Genomic DNA, 23,754 nt, shown 5'->3' with positions numbered 1-23,754 from the left:
AATCTCAAAATATTTGAAGAGCCAACACTCAGAAGATCTTCTAGACTCAACTCTGCTCATTCAGAAGATTTCATCATTGGAAAGAAAGATGATCCCATCAGAACTAGAGCATTCCTAAAGAACAATGCAGAATGTCAATTTGGCCTAGTATCTTTGATTGAGCCAAATTCTGTTGATCAAGCTCTGGAAGATGCTGACTGGATAATTGCCATGCAAGAAGAGCTAAACCAGTTTACAAGGAATGATGTCTGAGATCTGGTTCCAAGACCAAAAGGATTTAACATCATTGGAACTAAGTGGGTCTTCAGAAACAGGCTGAGTGAGAAAGGTGAAGTCATCAGAAACAATGCCAGACTGGTTGCTCAAGGCTATAGTCAGCAAGAAGGTATTGACTATACAAAAACCTTTGCACCAGTGGCTAGGTTAGAATCTATTCGTTTATTAATTTCATTTGCCACTCAGAATAACATCACTATGTATCAGATGGATGCTAAGAGTGCCTTCTTAAATGGTTATATAGATGAATAAGTTTATGTCCACCAACCTCCTGGTTTTGAGGACTCTAAGTCTCCAGAACATGTTTTTAAGTTAAAGAAATCATTATATGGCCTGAAGCAAGCTCCCAGAGCTTGGTATGAAAGATTAAGTTCTTTCCTTCTGGATAATGGTTTCACTAGAGGAAAAGTTGATACAACTCTCTTTTGTAAAACCTTTAAAAAGGATATTTTAATTTGCCAAATTTATGTTGATGATATCATATTTGGAACATCTAATTCTACACTTTGAATGGAGTTTGCTAAGTCTATGCAGGCAGAATTTGAGATGAGCATGATGGGAGAACTCAAGTACTTCATAGGCATTCAGATTAATCAAACGTTTGAAGGAACTTATGTTCATCAGACCAAGTAAGTGAAAGAACTTCTGAAGAAGTTTAATCTGTTAGAAAGCAAAGAAGCAAAGACTCCAATGCATCCAACGTGTGTATTAGGTAAGGATGAGGTAAGCAAGAAGGTTGATCAGAAGATCTACAAAGGTATGATTGGATCTCTTCTACATCTTACTGCTTCTAGGCCTGATATTTTATTCAGTGTATGCTTGTGTGCTAGATTCCAATCAGATCCTAGAGAATCTCACTTAACTACTATTAAGAGAATTATTAGGTATCTTAAAGGTAATACTAATGTTGGTTTAGTCTACAGAAGATCTGAAGAATACAACTTAGTAGGATATTGTGATGCTGATTACGCTGGAGATAGAGTTGAAAGGAAAAGTACTTCTGGAAGCTGTCAGTTTTTGGATAGTCACCTGATCTCCTGGTACAACAAGAAGCAAGCTACCATTGCACTCTCTACTACAGAAGCAAAATATGTTGCTGCTGCTGGATGTAGTACACAGATGCTCTGGATGAAAAGTCAGCTAGAAGACTATCAGATATATGAGAGTAACATTCCTATATTCTGTGATAATACTTCTGCTATTTGTTTATCTAAGAATCATATCTTGCATTTTAAAGCTAAACATATTGAGATTAAACATCACTTCATTAGGGAATATGTTCAGAAGAGTGTTCTTTCTTTAAACTTTGTGGATACAGAATATCAGTGGGCTGATATCTTCACAAAACCCCTTGCTGAAGATAGGTTTAAGTTCATTATGAAGAACATTAGTATGGATTTATGCCCAGAATGAATGTGTTGAGAAGATTTGATATATGGATTAGATATGAAATGCTTATTTATTTTCTTATCAGATGTTCTGGATATGTTGTGATCATTTAGATACTCTGATTCTGTTATTGCTAACGTTTCATATGTCTAAATTGATCCAGAATTTATGTTAAAGCAAAACAGCTGTCACTAGCTATTCTAGATGATGACCACGTGTTCATTCCGAAGGGACAGGCATGCGTGCAGTTGATGAGACGCCGCCCTTTGTAACTGTGCAAATCATTTCAAATCTCACGCTATCTCTCCTAACGTCAATCATCATTAATTGTGATTGATTCAAATTCTGTAATCTCTTGCATTCAGAATTTTATTGCATTTTATTTCAAATCTATGCCTATTTAAACACATTTCATATTCATTTTCCCTCTTTCCACACATTCATCATCTTCGTTTATTCATTTCTGCCTCTTCTTCTCCCTTTTCAAAAACCCTAAAAAGAAACCTAGAAATCTCAGTTGTGCTTCAATGGATTCTTCGTCTAAGCAAAATGTTGGTTCATCTTCTCAACAACAAAATCTAGATCAACAGCAACAAGAACTTGTTCCACAGAAGACTTGTACGATTCTTTTAAAAGAATTAGAAGTTATCTGCGAAATGATGGTTGATGTTGATAATATGGAAGCACATGATATTCATCTGAAGGATAATATGATTTTTCAAGGATGGCAATTGTTCTTCTTTGGTTTGTGTGGACCAGTTTATCCAGACTTGGTGAAAGAATTCTGGGTTCATGCAATTGTCATGCCAAAAGCTATTCTCTCTATTGTTCATGCTGAACTCTTCTCCATCACTGAAAATCTTCTAAGGAAACTGTTTGCGTTGGAAACCGTTGAAGGTGTTTCTGGAGCAGTTGTAGGAATAACAGAGTGGAATGATGTGTATGAAGAAATCTACAAGTCTAGGAAAGAGTCTTGATCAGTGGTTTTCACACATATATTTATCGTTGTTTTTAAGTATGTTTAAGTTATGTTATTGAGTGTTTTATTTCTTTATTCGTCATTTTATGCTTTGGTTGTATGTTTTAATGTTTTCAGGTTCATATGGAGAAATCGGAGTAAATCAGTGCAAAACTCGGAGTTTCGAAGGAATATCAAAAACATGCTACAGGAGGCCTGACACGGGTGGCCGTGTTGCCCAACACGGGCCGTGTCAGGAAGAGGGCGCAAAAAGTTGGAAAAACAGTGGTGCAACACGGGTGCCCGTGTTGCTCAACACGGCCCGTGTTGCTAAGCCTGGGACTTGGATCTTGAAAAATAAATGATAGGGGACCAACACGGGTGCCCGTGTTGCTCAACACGGCCCGTGTTGGGTGATGACGCTGATTTCAGTGATTTTTATTATTTAGTTCAGTGGTTGGCCTGCAGGGGTGTTTTTGGGATTTCCAACCAACTTAAGTGAGTCTGCACTATTTAGGAGGGTTTTCAAGATGAATTAGGGATCTTTTTGCCACACGAAGAATTGGAGGATTGAGAGAAGAAGGCTATGCAATTGGAGAAGAACAGAGAACTCTCATGAGCGGAAGCCATTGAAGATCAAAGTTCATCATCTCTATTGTAATGTCTTTATTTGATATCTTTGTAATTTCTTTGGATGATATGAGTAGCTAAACCCCCCAATGCTAGGGGGCTGTCCCTGATTAACATTTGTGATGATTTTGAATTCCGAATTTCAATAACATATTTCTCTTTTACATTCAATTTAATGGTATAAGGTTTTTAATGCTTTCCTCGTCGGACCAACTGGATTGATTTATGACTGACAATTAGGATTGACCTCCATTGTTAGGGTTTTTATACCATTATATTATAGTAGATATCACCTAGGACTAGGGATACCCTATAGTAATCGGATTGTTCTTGATTATAATAATACTTGATTTGATCACTAATTTCGAAGGACTTTGGGATTAGGATTTCAATGTTCAAAGGTTTCCCACTTAAGAACCGGTAATTGATAAGTTGAACTTTGTTAATGAAACAAGGGTTCAGAATTGTTACATGTTAATGCACACACCTACCCTGGCATGTTACTCATATTTGGCTAAATCAACCTTTTTATGTTTATTTGCAATTTAATTCGTAATCATCAAAACCAAAACCCCCAAGGCTTTTTGTTTAATTGAATTCCTACTAACTCTATAATATCACGCAGTCCTTGAGATCGATATTCGGGGAATTTTCCCTTTATTACTACAGAGACAAAATAGTACACTTGCTATTTTACCGATCAAGTTTTTGGCGCCGTTGCCGGGGACTGCCAGAAATATAAGTTCAATTTGTAATTCAATTGAAATTTTGTTGCTCTGCAACCAAAATTTTTCTTTCTGTATTTTGATTTATTGCTACTAATAATTGTCTTATCTGTGGATGCGAGGTAAGACCTCAGCTGAACTTTTTTTTGACGCATAACCAGAAAGATCATTGCGTAGCAGACTCCGTGAAGCCAGGCAAGAAAGACCGGAAACATCAAAAGCAACACTGACAGTTTCTGAATTTGAAGAAGAGGAACTAATTTCGGTTCATTCCGAACATTCAGACACCGAGTCTGAAACCATGGCTGCAGATCCACCTCCAGTGGAGAGACTTCTGGGTGATTATGGAGGAACAAATGCTCCAACTAGACGGTTGACAATAGTAAATCAACCGATCAATGTTGCTCATTTTCAGTTGCACCCTTCAACGATCCAGCAACTCGAAAGGAGACCTTTTTCGGGAAAAATCAATGAAGATGCAAATAAGCATTTACAGAGATTTCTCACAATGACCACATCATTAAAAATTGAAGGACACTCCGAGGAAGCGGAAAAGTTGGTAATGTTTCCCTTTACCCTTTCAGAAGATGCTGAAGAGTGGTTCTACTCTTTACCTGCTGGGAGCATTACAACTTGGCAACAGATGGAGACGAAATTTCTCAACGAGAATTTTCCTGCTTCTGTGTATATCCGTAAGAGGTATGACATAGTAAATTTTAAACAGAAGGAAGGAGAATCACTTGGAGATGCGTACAAGAGGTTTAAACGATTATTAGTTGCATGTCCTACTCACAATATGGATGCAACTGAACAGATGCAGAACTTTGTGAATGGCCTCAAGATGAAGACTAAGCAACTCATTGACACAGCTGCCGGTGGCTCATCTAATTTTACAACAGCCACTGGTATTAAGAAGATCATTGAAGCCATTACTGCGAATGAGCATTTGGAATTATATGACCGTAGTGTAAGCCATCCGGAAGGGATGATTAATTTAAAGTTGGCTAATCAAGTTTTGAAAATGGAAGACCAAATTGCAGCTGAAGTCGAGAGAAGACTCAAGAAGATGACTGTTGAGACTCAAACTGTGGCTCAAGTTCAACCGGCTCAGACGGTCAGTTGTGAGATTTGTAATGGTCCTCACCAAACTGTGTATTGTTTTGCAACTCCTCAACAAATTGAAGAGATCAAGTTCTTGAAGCAGAACAATCCTTATTCTAACACCTATAATCCGGGATGGAAGAATCATCCAAACTTCTCATGGAAAGATCAACAACAAGTTCCTCAAAAGGCAGAATGGGAAGTAGCTATTGAGAGATTGGCCGGACAATGTTCCCAGTTTCAAGAAGAGACAAGAAACAATCATAGGAACACAACAGCTTCAATCAAAAATCTGGAAGTTCAAGTGGGTCAGATAGCACAACATCTCACTCTACAGGCACAAGGTACTCTTCCAAGCTCAATTGTGGCAAATCCAAAAAACCAAGAAAAAATTAATGTTGTTACAACAAGAAGTCAGAAAGCGCCAGAGCCTGAAGAAGAGGAGGAAATAGATGACAACTTAGTCATAGAGGTAGATCTTGAAATTAGAGAAAATCCGAAAGAGCCTGAAGTAGTGATATCACCGGTTAAGCCACTAGAAGAGAAAAATAAGAAAGAAACTAAACCGGTGGTCAAATTACCATTCCCCTCTAGAGTGGCCAAGAAGGATTCGAAAGAGAAGGATTTTGAGAAGTTTGCTGCAATGTTCAAGAAGTTAGAGATTAACTTACCTTTCTTTGAAGCACTTGAGAATATGCCTTTATACAAGAAATTTATGAAAGAGGTAATTTCTAAGAAAAGACAAGTGGGAGATGAAACAAAAATTGTGACTGAAAAGTGTGGTAGAGTCTCGCCAGCAAGGAAGATCCCCATTAAGAAGAAAGACCCTGGAGTGGTGGCAATACCGTGCACCATAAATGACAGAGTGTTCAAAAAGGTGCTAATTGATTCTGGTTCTAGTGTGAGTTTGATGCCATTGTCCATCTTCAAAAAGCTGGAGATTGGAAAAATAAGCGAGAGTGAAACAAAGTTGCAATTTGCTGATCACACTATTAAGAATTCATATGGGATAGCCGAAGATGTAATGGTAGAGATTGACAAGTTTGTTTACCCAGTTGATTTCCACATCATGGATATTCCTGAGGATGAAGAGACTCCAATCCTTCTTGGGCGACCATTTCTGCTTACTAGTCGCTGCAATTTGGATATTGAAAAAGGGGAACTCGTAGTTAAATCATTTGATGAGGAGGTAACACTGAAGGTGTTAGAAGTTAAAAAACAAGCTGCTGGTGGGAATAATCAATCTAAAGTTGGTATGGTCAGAAGTGAGGGAGCCAACAAAAGTCCACATCATCCTGAAAAAATTTCAAGTGTCATCTCTAAGGTGGCCTCAGCTCATACACCTATAAAAATTCCTGCGGTAATTCAAGAAATCAAGAAGAAGAAAACAGTGGAAAGTAAAGGTGAGAAGATGAAAGTGGGTAGTAAACTGAAGAGGATGGTTATCCATGCTTTTCATCTTCATGAGTTCACGGTTGCGGAAGTGATGAGCAACAAGGTTTGGAAAAGGAAATACCCTCCATAATAAAGGGTATTGGACCGTCGAGCCATGCGACGTTAAACGAAGCGCTTCGTGGGAGGCAACCCACGGTTTTAATAATTAATTTTTCTGTTTGTTTATGTTATTTTCAGGAAATAAAAGAGGACGTCTCTAGTGAAAGCTCGGAAGTGATCATTGGAGTGCAATTCCCTCTGTGAGTCACCTCTTTCGAACTCGTTCGGAAACATTGAGGTCAATGTTTAGTTCAAGTTTGGGGGAGGCTCATCTCTTTGCATTTTATATTTTTATGGTATTTTTATGTTATTGGTATGATGTGAAACCATAAAGTGAATTTTGCCCAAATTTTAAATTTTTGTTGAAGAAGTGTTGATCCTAAAGAGCGATCGGGAATAGTATATAGAGATGAAGCGAGGATTGGTTGAGGACAGAAAGTTCGGAATAATGTGACAAGAAGAGGTTTGTTTAAACACCCTTGGTTCCCTAAAAGAAATACGAGTCTAACGTGTAGATTTACACCATAGTACTTGTCTCCTGAGAAGTACTTCTCGAGTAGTTTATTGATACAGTCTGGCATAATTCGGATTCACTTGCATGATGGTTGGTTGAGAAAAAAAAAGAAATATAAAGTTGGCACCAAATGATGAAAAGGCGGTAAAAGGCAATCGGCTCGCTAAGTTGGGTAACCCTCACCCGGTTATTCAGCCCAAAGGAGATTGATCCCCAAACGTCGTCCAAAAGGACAATATATAACTGCAAAGTTTGAAAATTTCATCGGTAATAAAAAGTAGCCAATGCTGCTAGTTTGGTGCCAGGAAAAGAAAATAAGATGCCTTGATTCGTCTCATGCAGGTGATGATTAGTATAAGAAATGCAGTGCCTTAATATGATTGTCCGAATGAAAGAGGAGGAAAATCGGAAAGAGACTTAAGTGCAGAGCATAGTTGGAGAGGTATCCGAAACGGGAGCTTGAGGTTTAATGTGGTAACAAAACTCATCGCGTCATATGAATGCCGAACCAACTATTTCTTGATCAATACAGATGGATATCTCACGTATGAACACCGTGTGCTTTGAGGGTCATTAACTTTTGTAATTGTCGCTTGAGGTCAAGCAACGTTTTAAGTTTGGGGAAGTTTAATCAGTGGTTTTCACACATATATTTATCGTTGTTTTTAAGTATGTTTAAGTTATGTTATTGAGTGTTTTATTTCTTTATTCGTCATTTTATGCTTTGGTTGTATGTTTTAATGTTTTCAGGTTCATATGGAGAAATCGGAATAAATCAGTGCAAAACTCGGAGTTTCGAAGGAATTTCAAAAACATGCTACAGGAGGCCTGACACGGGTGGCCGTGTTGCCCAACACGGGCCGTGTCAGGAAGAGGGCGCAAAAAGTTGGAAAAACAGTGGTGCAACACGGGTGCCCGTGTTGCTCAACACGACCCGTGTTGCTAAGCCTGGGACTTGGATCTTGAAAAATAAATGACAGGGGACCAACACGGGTGCCCGTGTTGCTCAACACGGCCCGTGTTGGGTGATGACGCTGATTTCAGTGATTTTTATTATTTAGTTCAGTGGTTGGCCTGCAGGGGTGTTTTTGGGATTTCCAACCAACTTAAGTGAGTCTGCACTATTTAGGAGGGTTTTCAAGATGAATTAGGGATCTTTTTGCCACACGAAGAATTGGAGGATTGAGAGAAGAAGCCTATGCAATTGGAGAAGAACAGAGAACTCTCATGAGCGGAAGCCATTGAAGATCAAAGTTCATCATCTCTATTGTAATGTCTTTATTTGATATCTTTGTAATTTCTTTGGATGATATGAGCAGCTAAACCCCCCAATGCTAGGGGGTGTCCCTGATTAACATTTGTGATGATTTTGAATTCCGAATTTCAATAACATATTTCTCTTTTACATTCCATTTAATGGTATAAGGTTTTTAATGCTTTCCTCGTCGGACCAACTGGATTGATTTATGACTGACAATTAGGATTGACCTCCATTGTTAGGGTTTTTATACCAATATATTATAGTAGATATCACCTAGGACTAGGGATACCCTATAGTAACCGGATTGTTCTTGATTATAATAATACTTGATTTGATCACTAATTTCGAAGGACTTTGGTGTAATTGCAAAGCATCTCAAGCATAGTTTGTTTTGATGAAGACAATATGGACATCAAGCTTTCATAAAGGATGTGCAAAAAGAATCTCAAGTCTTAAGCAAAGAACACACAATTTCAAAATCTTGAAGAAATAATAAAGATTCAAGAATCAAGCAATAAATGGCAAAGGTATAAACAATACTCACTTTGACATATAATTGTTCACAAAATATACTCTCATGCATATCATAATCATGAACAAGTTTCATATATCAAAGAGTTCATTTAAAACCTTTTTCATAGTTAAAATTCAAAATAAAGGTTTTAGGAACCGGGTTGTCCCTATGGGGGAACCGGTTCCCAGCATTCTCAAATTTCAGCAATCTGTGGTTTACTATGGGGAACCGGGTTGTCCCTATGCAGGAACCGGTTCCCACGTTCAAAATTTGAATATTTCTGCTGTAACGTTCAGCAGGAACCGGGTTGTCCTATACAGGAACCGGTTCCTACTGAACCAGTGTGTTTTTTCCATTGCATTTTACACTCAAACGAAATTGTCTTTATATCTTTTAAACATTGCATTGCTTCATGGAATAATAAACTTTTGAAGAGGTGTTTTACACACTATATATTACACATCTTTCATATTCAAAAATCACCTTCTTCATTAACAATTCATAAACCATATTCTTCATCTTTCAATATTCTCAAGTGTTCATAAATTCTCATTTTCAAGTGAAACTTTCCATACACATTTTCATTGAGAAATCTATTCAAAGTTTCATGCATACATTGTGAACATTTATATTCATTGTTAGAATTGTTTATTTGAAGAAGAAGATCAATCCAAGATTGATAGTGCTATACAAATTTCATCTAAATCTCTTGTATAAATTCAAAAGTATTATCTCCTTACTATCCAGGATTGTTGGAAGTAAGTGTTGTGTTTGAAGAGGATTGTTCTTCACTCACATTAGTATTGATTTGATCTTAAAGGTGTTAAGAACCTTTGATCACCCTATAGGTTAGATAGTAGGCATAGGCTTGTACAATAATTCTAACTATAGTGAAATCTCTTTCGTGTTTGAAAGGGGACTGGAGTACTCTCGGATTGTGAGGGGAACCAGTATATATCGTTGCGTTCTTTACTTTTCCGCACTTTATTGCATTCATCACCATTACCAAAGAAAAGAAAAGAACCTTACAAAAAACCTTCAAACACTTAACCAAAAATTATTAGAAGTATTCTCATAAAACCGATTAATTTTTTGAAAACCTAATTCACCCCCCCTCTTAGGCGCACTCTTATACTTACATTTGGTATCAGAGCAAGTTATAGGTAACTTGTTCCTAAAGATCCAGAATGGCTTCCGCAAATCAAAGACCGGTTTTCAAAGATGGTGGTTCTAACAACAAGCCTCCATTGTTTTGTGGTGAATATTTTGACTTTTGGAAAATCCAAATGAAGGCTCATCTAGAAGCACAAGGAGAAGAAGTTTGGGAGGCTGTCCTACAAGGTCCTCATGTTCCTACAACGGTCGTTAATGGTGTTGGATCGGAGAAACCTAAAGCGTCATGGGATGATAATGATAGAAAAAGGGTTCTTGCTGACAAAAAGGCGATCAGTCTCCTTCATGGTGCTCTTAGTATGGATGAATTCTTCCGAATATCAACATGTACAACATCAAAGGAAATTTGGGATACTCTTGTAGAAACTCATGAAGGTACCGCTGAAGTTAAAAGATCAAGGTTGAATACTTTAAGTCAAGAGTACGAACTGTTTAGAATGAAGCCCGGAGAAACTATTCTCGATTTGCAAAAACGATTCGTACATTTGACAAATCACTTGAAGGCACTTGGTAAGACTCTTACTACCGAAGAACTTAATCTTAAAGTGCTCAGATCCTTAACTAGAGAATGGCAACCGAAAGTAACAGCGATATCCGAGAAAAAGAATCTATCTAGAATGACTTCCGCAACATTGTTCGGTAAACTTCAAGAATATGAGACGGAACTTGGAAGATTAGAAAAGCATGAAAACTTAGAGAAGAAATCCAAAGGCATTGCATTAAAGGTAGATTCAAAGGAAAGCAAAATGAAAGATACATCGGATGAAGATGAAAACTTCATGCTTCTTGTAAAAAGGTTAGGCAAATTTTTCGGTAATAAAAATAATATTGATAATACTAACTATGTCAAAAGAAAGAAATTCTCAAAGCATAAAGATAAAGAAGCATCCACTTCATCACAAGAAGTTACATGCTATGAATGTGGGAAACAAGGACACATAAAGCCGGAATGTCCAAAGCTTTCGAAGAAGAATGTATTCAAAGGCAAAAGGGAGTTCAAAAATAAAAAGGCCTACATAGCATGGGAAGATAATGAAGTAAGTTCCTCATCGGACTCCGATAGTGACGAAAGTGCAAACCTAGCACTAATGGCATCACACCACTCCGACGATGAAGAAGGCGAGGTTAGTTATGATGATTCTCTTTTTGATAATGGTGCACAAGGTGCAATAGAAGAATTATTAAAAGAATGCAAAATTCTCTATAAAACTATCTCATCTCAAAAGAAAATAATATCATCATTAGAAGAGAAGGTTAAGATGATTGAAGTAGAACATAAAGATGATAAAGAAAAAATGATTAGTGTTCAAGAAGATAATGTTGCATGCAAGAAGTGTGAATCACTTTCTTTCCAAATTGTCCAATTAAAACGTGTTTTAGAAAGATATGAAAAAGGGCAAATTGGATTGGAAAATGTTCTTAGCACACAAAGATACTCCAATGATAAGAGCGGACTTGGTTTTTCTAAATTTGATAAACCAACATCCAACAAGACTATCTTTGTCAAAGCTAGTAACCAACCAATTCAAGAGAAAATGATCAAGCCTAAAGTAATGCAACATTATCCTAAAAGGAAGAACTTTGTTAAGAAGAAATCTTATCCTCCTAGATATAGAAGTAACTTCGAACCTACTTGTTTTTATTGTGGTATTATTGGTCACACACCCAATGCTTGTTATGTAAGGAACTTTAGTGTTCCTAGTGGACATTATGTATGGGTGAAGAAAGGAACTAACTATGATGGACCCAAAGCCATTTGGGTACCTAACAAAACTTAATTTGTTTTGTAGGTATGCTTGAAGACCACTTCAAACCTATGGTATCTAGATAGTGGTTGTTCAAAGCATATGACGGGTGACTTAAACCAATTTTCAGATCTAAAGTTAAAGGCCAAGGGTTTTGTCACTTATGGAGACAACAATAAGGGAAGAATTCTTGGCAAAGGCAAAGTTGGTGCACCACCTTTCACATCCATTGAAGATGTTCTTTATGTTGAAGGACTAAAGCATAATCTTCTAAGCATTAGCCAACTTTGTGACAAAGGCTTCAAGATCAAATTCACTAAGGAAGAATGTTTGATCATCGATGAAGTCACCAATGAGGTAAAACTCAAAGGTACAAGAATTAATAACATTTTTATGATTTCTTTAAATGATTTATCTTTGAAAGTAAAATGTCTTTTGGTAAACAATAATGAATCATGGTTATGGCATAAAAGAGCAGCCCATATTCATATGGATCATTTAAATAAGTTAACCAAACATGATCTTGTCATTGGGTTACCTAAGATAAAGTTTGTCAAAGATAAACTATGTGATGCATGTCAAAAGGGAAAGCAAACCAAATCATCTTTCAAACCAAAGAATGTGGTGACTACAACAAGACCACTTCAATTATTGCATATGGATCTATTTGGTCCATCAAGGACAAGAAGCTTCGGAGGTAATGTATACGCTTTAGTTATTGTTGATGATTATTCTAGATATTCTTGGACTTTGTTTCTTGTGCAGAAAAGTGATGCTTTTAGAGCCTTTAAGAAGTATGCAAAACAAATCCAAAATGAGAAATCATTAAAGATTGTATCCATAAGAAGTGATCATGGTGGAGAGTTTCAAAATGCATCATTTGAAGAATTTTGTGAAGAACATGGTATCTCTCATAATTTTTCAGCACCAAGAACTCCACAACAAAATGGAGTAGTTGAAAGGAAAAATAGGTTTCTAGTGGAACTTGCAAGAACAATGCTTAGTGATGCAAATCTTCCTAAATATTTTTGGGCGGATGCGGTTAGTACGGCATGTTATGTTGGAAATCGAGTAATCATTAGACCTATCTTAAAGAAGACTCCATATGAACTCTTCAAAGGAAGAAAGCCAAACATTGCTCACTTTCACATTTTTGGATGCAAGTGCTTTGTTCTTAACAATGACAAAGACAATCTTGGTAAGTTTGATGAGAAATCCGACGAAGGTATATTTCTTGGTTATTCTCTTTCTAGTAAAGCATATAGAATTTATAATAAAAGAACTTTAACTATTGAAGAATCCATGCATGTATCTTTTGATGAGACTAACACTTCCAAAGAGGAAGAAGTTGTTTGTGATGATGATGATCCTTTAGATTTACCCCCGGAAGAACCTTCAAATAATACAATTGTAAAGGCACCGGAAGAACTTTCAAATGATATAATTGAGAAGGCACCGGAAGTACAACAAGAAAGTGTTCAACAAGAAAGTGTACAACAAGAATCGAACACCAATGATCTACCAAAAGAATGGAGAACTCATAGAGATCATCCTATTGATAAAGTTATTGGTGATATTAGTCAAGGAGTTGCAACAAGATTAAATCTCAAAGATGCTTGCTTACACATGGCTTTTGTTTCTCAAATTGAACCTTCAAAAGTTGATGAAGCCTTAGGAGACGATCAATGGATAAATGCAATGCAAGAAGAATTAAATCAATTCGAAAGAAATCAAGTTTGGGAACTTGTTCCTAGACCAAGTAATAAACATATCATAGGTACTCGATGGGTGTTTAAGAACAAACTTGATGAGAATGGTATAATTGTTCGAAACAAAGCAAGATTGGTGGCCCAAGGTTACAATCAAGAAGAAGGAATCGACTTTGAAGAAACATTTGCTCCGGTTGCAAGGTTAGAAGCTATCCGTCTTTTACTTGCTTATGCATGTTCATTAAATTTTCAGCTTTATCAAATGGACGTCAAGAGCGCATTCTTAAATGGCTACATCAATGAAGAAGTCTATGTCAAACAACCCCCGGGATTTGAAGACTTCAAGAATCCTTCACATGTCTTTAAGTTGAGAAAGGCTCTTTATGGATTAAAGCAAGCACCTAGAGCATGGTATGATAGACTTAGCAATTTTTTGTGTGAAAAGGGTTTCGAAAAGGGTAAGGTTGATAAAACTTTGTTCATTAAGAAAATCAAGAGTAACACTTTATTGGTTCAAGTCTATGTTGATGATATCATTTTTGGATCGACTAACAAAGAAATGTGTGAGGAATTCTCATTGATGATGCAAGGAGAATTCGAGATGTCTATGATGGGAAAGATGAATTACTTTCTTGGACTACAAATTAAGCAACTCAAAGATGGAATCTTTATCAATCAATCCAAATATTGTAAAGAATTATTGAAGAAGTTTGATATGGATAATTGCAAAGCAATGAATACTCCAATGGGCTCCGGTACATATGTTGATCAAGATGAATCCGGTACTCCAATTGATATTACCAAGTATCGAGGTATGATTGGTTCTTTATTGTATTTGACGGCAAGCCGTCCTGACATAATGTTTAGTGTTTGTCTTTGTGCTCGCTTTCAAGCAAATCCAAAGGAATCACATCTTATGGCGGTTAAAAGGATCATGAAGTATCTCAAAGGAACAACCAACGTTGGCTTATGGTATCCTAAAGGTAGTGTTTGCAATTTAATTGGTTATTCTGACGCGGATTATGCAGGATGTAAAACTGATCGTAAAAGCACAAGTGGTACTTGTCATATTCTTGGAAATGCATTAGTATCATGGGCTTGTAAAAAGCAAGCATGTGTTGCTCTTAGTACGGCCGAAGCGGAATACATAGCAGCGGGTAGTTGTTGTGCACAAATTCTTTGGCTTAAGCAACAACTTCGTGACTACGGACTTGATCTCGGATGCATTCCTCTTCGATGCGACAATACAAGTGCTATAAATATTACAAAGAATCCAGTCATGCATTCAAGAACCAAACACATAGACATTCGACATCATTTTCTTCGCGATCATGTGCTTAAAGGAGATGTTGAAGTCACTTTTGTAGATACTCATAATCAACTTGCGGATATCTTCACAAAGCCTCTCCCAAAAGAATCTTTTTACAAAATTCGACGAGAGCTTGGAATTTTAGACGAAGGTGATGTTTAAAATATGTTCATACATCAAAGGTACATGTTTCTAACATTTTATGTGATAAAAAATGCTTTATAAATGTTCATTTATTATGACTTGATAATCTTATATGGTATATGTGCTTTATATTTCATAAAATAAAAGTTTTTGGAAATTTTCACTCCAGGAACCGGTTCCCATGTAGGGACGAACCGGTTCCCCATACTAATTTCCAGAGGCGTGTTTTCTTTGTGTCTCAGGAACCGGTTCCCATGTAGGGACGAACCGGTTCCCACGTACATTTTTCCAGATTTCACTTATTCTTTTTGGCTGTACGTGAAAGGTTTGTGTGGTTAATCTTTCTCTTCCTTATTTTATTTTCTTTTCTTATTTTATTTAATACACATTATACCATTTCACACCACACATTTATTCTCTTTTACTCTCATTCACACACATTTACTTTCATTATTCACATTCACTCATCTTCATCTTCTCCAAAACATCCTTCCACCTCCATAGTCAAACCCCAATCAAAGCTCCATTATCTCCCCATAACTCTCCAAATTAAATTACCCACTACCTCTAAACACTATATAATCTTCCACTCTTTCACAAAATTCACTCAAATCCTTCTCCACTCACCAAATCCTAAAAACCCAAACCCTAACTTTCAACTCCTTTCAACAATGGCACCCAAAGTTTCAAGAAGTGCAAAGGGAAAGAACAAAATGGGAGAGACAAGTGAAGATCCTCAAGAGATTCAACCAACGGTCAAGAGTCGGAGACTCACATTCAACATCCGGAGTCGAAAACTCCTTGCGGCAAAATACGGTAAACTACCCGATTTCCCTAACCACAGCTTCAATTTTCCGGGTAGACTAGCTAATGCAGGGGTAGCTAATTTTGTGCTTGACCATGGTGATTATTATCCGGATTTGGTTAGAGAGTTTTACCACAATCTTAGGATAGTAACCGATGAATTTGATGATTTCACATTACTGTCAAAAGTTTCAAATAAGGACATATGCTTAGATGTTGAGGAATTTGGTAGAGTGTTAGGCATTCCCTCTCAAGGCTTAGTGCTCCTTCAAGGTAACATACCGGAGGATTGGCAACCATATAGTAAGATGGATGTTTTTGTGGATATGTGCCGACCAACTCAACGCGACACAGTTCGCCAACAACTTGCTACCAAATTTAACATGTTCGGTTCTAGCTTATCGGTGAGTGATAGGATGCTCCATCTTATCATTGCTTATGTTTTATTTCCAAAGAATTCTAACCATTCCAGGGTCAATGAGTTCGAGTTGATGGTTCTGCTTGCTCTGAGACGTGGCATTGAAGTCAATTGGGCACTTTCAATTATGCGCCACATGCAGCTTATGGCTTCCCTTAAAGGAGGCTTACCTTATGCAAGGGCCATCTCTCATATTGTTCGGAATGCTGGTGTTCTCCTCCAACGAGAACCAAAGAAAAATATGGATGAACAAGAGTGTGCCATCACCACCGCTACTGCTCTTAAAAATACAGGAATAGTTACGGATCGTGAAGGTAGATTCGTTTACAAAGTTGATTTTGAGCCAGCCGTGCCACAAGATCTTCAACGTCCCGAAGGTGGATACACAATGGATATGATGTTTGCAAAGCTTTGTTCTATTCAAACATCTATTGATAACAACAAGAGGGAGAATGACTATGAGCATAACCTTATGAGAAGACAAATGCGGGAAATTCAACGGACTCAAAAGCGTATCTTGGCTCATTATGAGGGAGAGGATGGAAGCGAAGAAGAAGATGAACATGATGATGATGATGATGATGATGATGATGATGAAGAACACATGGATGAAAGTGATTAATTTATTTCCTTTAATTTCTTTGTAATGTTTTCTTTCTATTATTCGTATTTTACTTATGCTTTCTAGACAATGTTCCATTCATGTTCGTGATGTTTAGGATTATTATTGTTTTATGTTGTAACCGTAACAAACTACGTTTCGTATCGTTTGTAGTATTTCATTTGTGTGCTAACTTTGTGGTATTTTACATTTGTGTTATAATTCATATCTTTTTATCTTTTTTCCCATCCTTTTTGATAATAACAAAGGGGGAGAAGAATATGCATGTATTGTTGTTGTTTTGTTCAAAGCAAATGCAGGCCATTGTTAAAATTATCAAGTAAAACTCATCACCATAAATCAAGGAATCATGGATTTAGGGGGAGTCTCTAACATAGGGGGAGCCTTGCATTGTTCAAACACTTTTTCAAAAGCACAAAACAACTCTCTTCAAAAACGTTTTCAAGACTTGGTTGTCATCATCAAAAAGGGGGAGAATGTAATTGCAAAGCATCTCAAGCATAGTTTGTTTTGATGAAGACAATATGGACATCAAGCTTTCATAAAGGATGTGCAAAAAGAATCTCAAGTCTTAAGCAAAGAACACACAATTTCAAAATCTTGAAGAAATAATAAAGATTCAAGAATCAAGCAATAAATGGCAAAGGTATAAACAATACTCACTTTGACATATAATTGTTCACAAAATATACTCTCATGCATATCATAATCATGAACAAGTTTCATATATCAAAGAGTTCATTTAAAACCTTTTTCATAGTTAAAATTCAAAATAAAGGTTTTAGGAACCGGGTTGTCCCTATGGGGGAACCGGTTCCCAGCATTCTCAAATTTCAGCAATCTGTGGTTTACTATGGGGAACCAGGTTGTCCCTATGCAGGAACCGGTTCCCACGTTCAAAATTTGAATATTTCTGCTGTAACGTTCAGCAGGAACCGGGTTGTCCTATACAGGAACCGGTTCCTACTGAACCAGTGTGTTTTTTCCATTGCATTTTACACTCAAACGAAATTGTCTTTATATCTTTTAAACATTGCATTGCTTCATGGAATAATAAACTTTTGAAGAGGTGTTTTACACACTATATATTACACATCTTTCATATTCAAAAATCACCTTCTTCATTAACAATTCATAAACCATATTCTTCATCTTTCAATATTCTCAAGTGTTCATAAATTCTCATTTTCAAGTGAAACTTTCCATACACATTTTCATTGAGAAATCTATTCAAAGTTTCATGCATACATTGTGAACATTTATATTCATTGTTAGAATTGTTTATTTGAAGAAGAAGATCAATCCAAGATTGATAGTGCTATACAAATTTCATCTAAATCTCTTGTATAAATTCAAAAGTATTATCTCCTTACTATCCAGGATTGTTGGAAGTAAGTGTTGTGTTTGAAGAGGATTGTTCTTCACTCACATTAGTATTGATTTGATCTTAAAGGTGTTAAGAACCTTTGATCACCCTATAGGTTAGATAGTAGGCATAGGCTTGTACAATAATTCTAACTATAGTGAAATCTCTTTCGTGTTTGAAAGGGGACTGGAGTACTCTCGGATTGTGAGGGGAACCAGTATATATCGTTGCGTTCTTTACTTTTCCGCACTTTATTGCATTCATCACCATTACCAAAGAAAAGAAAAGAACCTTACAAAAAACCTTCAAACACTTAACCAAAAATTATTAGAAGTATTCTCATAAAACCGATTAATTTTTTGAAAACCTAATTCACCCCCCCTCTTAGGCGCACTCTTATACTTACATTTGGGATTAGGATTTCAATGTTCAAAGGTTTGCCCACTAAGGACTTAGGAGCAAATACCCTTAAGAACCGATAATTGATTAGTTGAACTTTGTTAATGAAACAAGGGTTCAGAATTGTTACATGTTAATGCACACACCTACCCTGGCATGTTACTCATATTTGGCTAAATCAACATTTTTAAGTTTATTTGCAATTTAATTCGTAATCATAAAAACCAAAACCCCCAAGGCTTTTTGTTTAATTGAATTCCTACTAACTCTATAATATCACGCAGTCCTTGAGATCGATATTCGGGGAATTTTCCCTTTATTACTACAGAGGCAAAATAGTACACTTGCTATTTTACCGATCAAGTCTACAGAAATCAAGGCACTGAGACTCCTTACGGAATCTGGGAAAAGATTCTTCTGGGTTGCATCTACCACAGAAAGGCAACAGTTTCTTCAGACTATGTCAACAAGGACCAACAATACATTCTGTATTGTATTGGTAAACAAGAGAAGGTGGATCTTCCCTTCATCATTTTCAACCACATGTGGCAGTATGTGAATGAATCAAGAGATGAATTCAGAACGAAGAATCCCAAGCACAAGAGAAACATTATCCCTTTTCGAAGAATCATTACAGATCTTCTGGTTCAAACAAAAATTGTTGAGGATCTGGAGAAAGCTGGCATTATCAAGGATCCATATACAATGATTGGAAGCACCATGAATGTTCATACTCTGAAGAAGATGGGTTTAATTGAGACTATTAATGCTACTCCAAATGTAACCACTGAAGTTCGGTCCAAAAAAGCTCCTGCTCTGGATGACTTTGAGTTGTTCTTCAGAAATGAACATCCAAAAGTTGTTGTCCAATACATTGCTATGCACAAGGCAGAAGGTTCTGACTATGATCCTATACGGATAAGCAAGCAAAAACTTGCCACTACTGCTAATCAAGTTCCAGAAGTAGTGCAAGCTAAAGAAAGAAGGACGAAAAGAATGCTAGACCTACCAGAAATGAGAAAAGAATAGAAGAAGGAGAAGAAAGAAGAAAACAAGGAAGATCAGAAGGAAGCAAGGAAGGAAGAGAAGAAGAAGGAAGAGAAAAAGGAAAAGAAAAAGGAAGTATAGAAGGAAGTGAAACAGAAGAAGAAGCATAAGGAGAAGAAAAGGAAGACTGTCGGAGAAGGACCTGCTAGGCCTCAGAAGAAGAAACGACCTTCAGGTATTGTAATTTCTGAACCTGATTCTGGTCCTGTTTTAAATTCAAATTTTGTATCAACAGAAGCTCCACCTAATATTTCCCCAGAAAAAGCCCCAGCTAACCCTCCTCCCACCACCAAAATATCTAACCCTCCATCTTCACCCAAGTCTAAAGGCAAAATGCCTATTCTTGATTCTGAACCCCCTGTTTCTGAACCTATTCTTGAACCCACACTTCTAAACACCATTATTCCTTCTCAAGCCATCATATCCACTTCTCAACCTCCTCCACATTCCAACTATGAACCTATTAACACTGCTATGCGTTGATGTTCTACTATGTAGAATTGTCTTATTGGCATCCATGCTTGGCTAAAACATAATAGCAGCTGAAATTAATAGTGTATAAGTCATGACTTCAACCATGACATCGCGCCTGCAGAACTGAGGAAGAAAGATTCAGTTTGGTTTAAAACAGATACAAAATATTCTATGTGAATATTATGTAATCCTATGTGGCGCATATTTAAAGGTCAAAAGAATAATTTAAGAATCAGATCAGAAGATTGAAGATTCAGGAAGAATCAGATCAGAAGATTGAAGATTCAGCAATTTCTAATTTAGGAAACTCAGGAATAAAAGACCTTTTTTGTAGCAGAATATTTTCTTTGATTTGTAACAGCCAGAGTGCTGCGAATTGTAAGCCCAAGTCCAATTGGGATCAGGTTATAAATAGGAAACTTTGTAACCTAGTGTTGTAAGCTAACCAGCACTTAGAAAGATGTAATCATTAGGGTTAGCCGTGTAGGTGAACCACCCGGTGTGTGGGATGGTCACTGATTTGTGCCACAAAAACGGTAGGTGAGAGGTTTAGTGTAATCGCTCAGAAGCTGTGAAGCAATGAGTGAATGTGTGTTCTTGGAGGAATCTTGTAAGCAACTTCAAGTTGATATTGTGTTTATTTGTGTTTAGGAGTGTTGGGAAGTAGGTTGTCGATGCAGTAGCTGAGTTGTTGACTGCTAGACATCATTGCTATGATTGGGAGTAGAATGGAGATATTCCATATCTAGGGAGAACCTAGGTAGAGATTTTATTGGGTAGGGTTTAAGTGCGAAGTTGTAAACGGGGGAGTTTAGCTTCAAATTAAGACTACTAATAGTGGATTTCCTTCCTGGCTTGGTTGCCCGCAGAGTAGGTTAGTTAGAACCGAACTGGGTGAAAAAATTTGTGTGTTGATTATGTTTCTATTTTGTTTATTTGTTTGTTCAGTTTGGATTTCATAACATCGTGCATGACATCAGTGTTTGATTTAATGACTGTGCTGTCACAGACCCTCTGCAAAGCAGAGTTATTGGTGTTAACTGAACTAATATGATCCCGAGAATCATGGACTTTTGAATGCAAGAAGTAATCAAAATTTGGAGGATCTGTATGTACTGCCTCAGCTAAGCTGATGACAGAAAAGGTGTCGTGACATTGCGTATGACATTCCGAGTCTGTCTTACCAGAATTTTCACTGTGTTATTTCACCTCCCCTCATCAGAATCCTCTCTTTCTGATTCTTACATCCGCCTCATGCAATCCTATAATCATAAAAACAAACCATCTTCTGACCCCGTTGTCGTAGTCATAGACTCAAACAATGAAGCGGAATCCTCTCGTCAACCATCCTCTTCAAAAACATTGTTTATTCTTGATAGAGAATCTCAACCGTATGCCTTCTTCCATCCAGATAAGCCAATCTCCTCTCTCAATCCAAAATCTCCAATCTTACCTCCCAGAACAAAACCTCCTAAACCTTATGTTGATGCACGTTTTGATTTTTTAAAAAACAAGGTCAGGACAGGTTTAGAAGTTCTGAAGGTTGCTCGTGACTCCAAGCTGGATCATGTAGCTGCTGGGAAGCTCTGGAGAGCCTTTGGTAAGGAAATTCAGGAAGACTTTCTGGATCTCCAGAAAGACTGTTTGGCTGCTGCTCCTGGTCCTGCTGGACTCTGTTTGGAGTATGATGATGGAAAGTATTATCATCCTATCACCAACTGGAAGGCTCTGGAAGAGAAGTCATTTGTTGATGAGTTGGAAGAAGAAAATCCTCTGGAAATAGTTGTTTGGAAGCCACATTATTACAAGGTTCTGACTGGAGATTTTCAGATGTTGTTCAAATGTTTAGTGAGAATCCTCAGGAAAAGGATCCTGATATGGTTTACCTAGAAGTTGAGTATCCTCCAGAACTTGTGATTCCTGTCTTCAAAGAACAATCTGCTGAAGATATTCCTGCTGAGGAAATTCAAGAAGATGTGCAAATGGTTGAAGCTGATGCTGCTCATCCTGTTCTGGATAATGGTCTTGATGCTTCTTCTGCTGGTCCTTCTGCCTCTGTTCCGCTGAACACTTAGAAGAAACTCCAACAAAATCAGACTACCTTGGCTAGTCGTCTGGACAAGCAAGATGACACCAATGCAGAGTTCAGAACTTGGATGAAGACCCAAGAAGAAACCTCCAAGAAGCAAGCTGAAGACACCTTTGAGATTAAGAACCTTCTGGCCGCCCTAGCCTCTAGGTTTAGCCAGTCGTAGTCTTTTTTGTGTCTTAGTTAGTTTTTCTTGGTTTTTTTTTTTGCATCTGTTTGCTTGCATCTGCTTTTGTATTCTCTTCTTCTGATTCTTATCAATGAAATATTATCTTTTTCTTTCTTCACTCTGTGTGTCTTTCATCTGAATCTTTTATACTTTTTGATGTTATGACAAGAAGGGGGAGAAACGTGATAATTGATTTGATTTATAATATCAGTTGCTGGGCTTAAGTCTCAACATTCCTAACAGCTATTTGCAAGTTTTTCTGTCTTTGATAGTCTTTGCAGGAATGTGATATTCTGGACAAGCTCAATATGAGAAGCAAGTAAATGAGGAAAAGAAATTCTAAAGCTCTTAAAGAATTGAAGCAAGCTTAGTGCTCTGAAGCTTTGAGATTAGAAGCAAGCATTGCTTTGTTAAACCAGAAACTCTGATACAAGAAGTCTCAAGATCTGATGGCTCAGATACATAGAAGACTGAAGATATAGAGCTCTGATACAAGTGATCACAAAAAGAAATTCAAAGCTTTTGAGCTGTCCAATGGAAACTCTGAAGAGAAGCTCTGAATGCTCTGAAGTTCTAGTTCAACGTGAAAGTCCCAACTGAAATGGAAAAATACTCAGGGGAGTCTTTTATTTATAAATTCTTCTAGTATTAATTTCAGGGGGAGATTGTTAATCTCGGGGGGAGACATATTCACACACTCTGAATTATATGCTTATGCTATATCTGTGTAATTGTATTTGTTCATCTGATATTCTGGATACAAATTCATATCAATTCTGTATGTTTTTGTCATCATCAAAAAGGGGGAGATTGTTAGAACAAGAAATGTTCTGATCAATATTCTTAGTTTTGATGATAACATTAAGTATGAATTTTGTATAAGACAATGTGGTACTCTAATCCTGTACGTTTTCCATTTTAGGAAAAGTATAAAAGAGTATGCACAAATCAGCGTTCAGAAGCACTGACCCAGAAGTTCTGGATGGCTTCATCAGAACATGCGCTGGCAAGACATCAGAAGATGATCCTGCAGAATCAGAAGATGAACTTGAAAGCATCAGAAGATGGCAGACAGAAGTACAAGCTCTGAAGCTCTGAAGCCCTTATGGTATCACGCTCAAAGCTCTTCAAAGTTAGAAGACAGAAGATGCTCTGCACCAAAGATGGAGACTCTGAAATTCAAATGTCTACTCAACACATTCTAAGTCAAAAAGAAAGTACAAGATGAAAAAGCTATAACGTCAAATCTCTGACTGACAAAAGGAACGTTATAAGCTACAAAAGGCAAAGTCAGTAAAAGCAGTAAAAGCAAGGCTTGAGGTAGTTGACAAAAGTGTGAAATATTAAATGCCGCATTGTACTATTCAATCAAAGCATTAAATCCTCCCAACGGTCATTTCCTTTCAAATGCCTATATATATAAG

At 37.1% G+C, this 23,754-nt stretch overlaps 1 protein-coding gene across 1 annotated transcript; it reads left to right on the top strand.

Annotated features, from left to right (window-relative positions):
* The first annotated feature begins 2,192 nt into the window (after nt 1–2,192).
* On the top strand, nt 2,193–2,642 carry LOC131648838 (uncharacterized). Its single transcript, XM_058918568.1, has one exon. The coding sequence runs from the start codon at nt 2,193–2,195 to the stop codon at nt 2,640–2,642; it is 450 nt and encodes a 149-aa protein (XP_058774551.1).
* Nucleotides 2,643–23,754: the final 21,112 nt, after the last annotated feature.

This window comes from Vicia villosa, linkage group LG2 (assembly GCF_029867415.1).
Source record: "Vicia villosa cultivar HV-30 ecotype Madison, WI linkage group LG2, Vvil1.0, whole genome shotgun sequence".
NCBI classification, from domain to species: Eukaryota; Viridiplantae; Streptophyta; class Magnoliopsida; order Fabales; family Fabaceae; genus Vicia; species Vicia villosa.
This window is presented reverse-complemented; position numbering and strand designations above follow the sequence as displayed.

Bases quoted from the DNA above. Each gene is read 5' to 3' on its own strand.
- LOC131648838 (XM_058918568.1), top strand. From the start codon at position 2,193: ATGGATTCTTCGTCTAAGCAAAATGTTGGTTCATCTTCTCAACAACAA.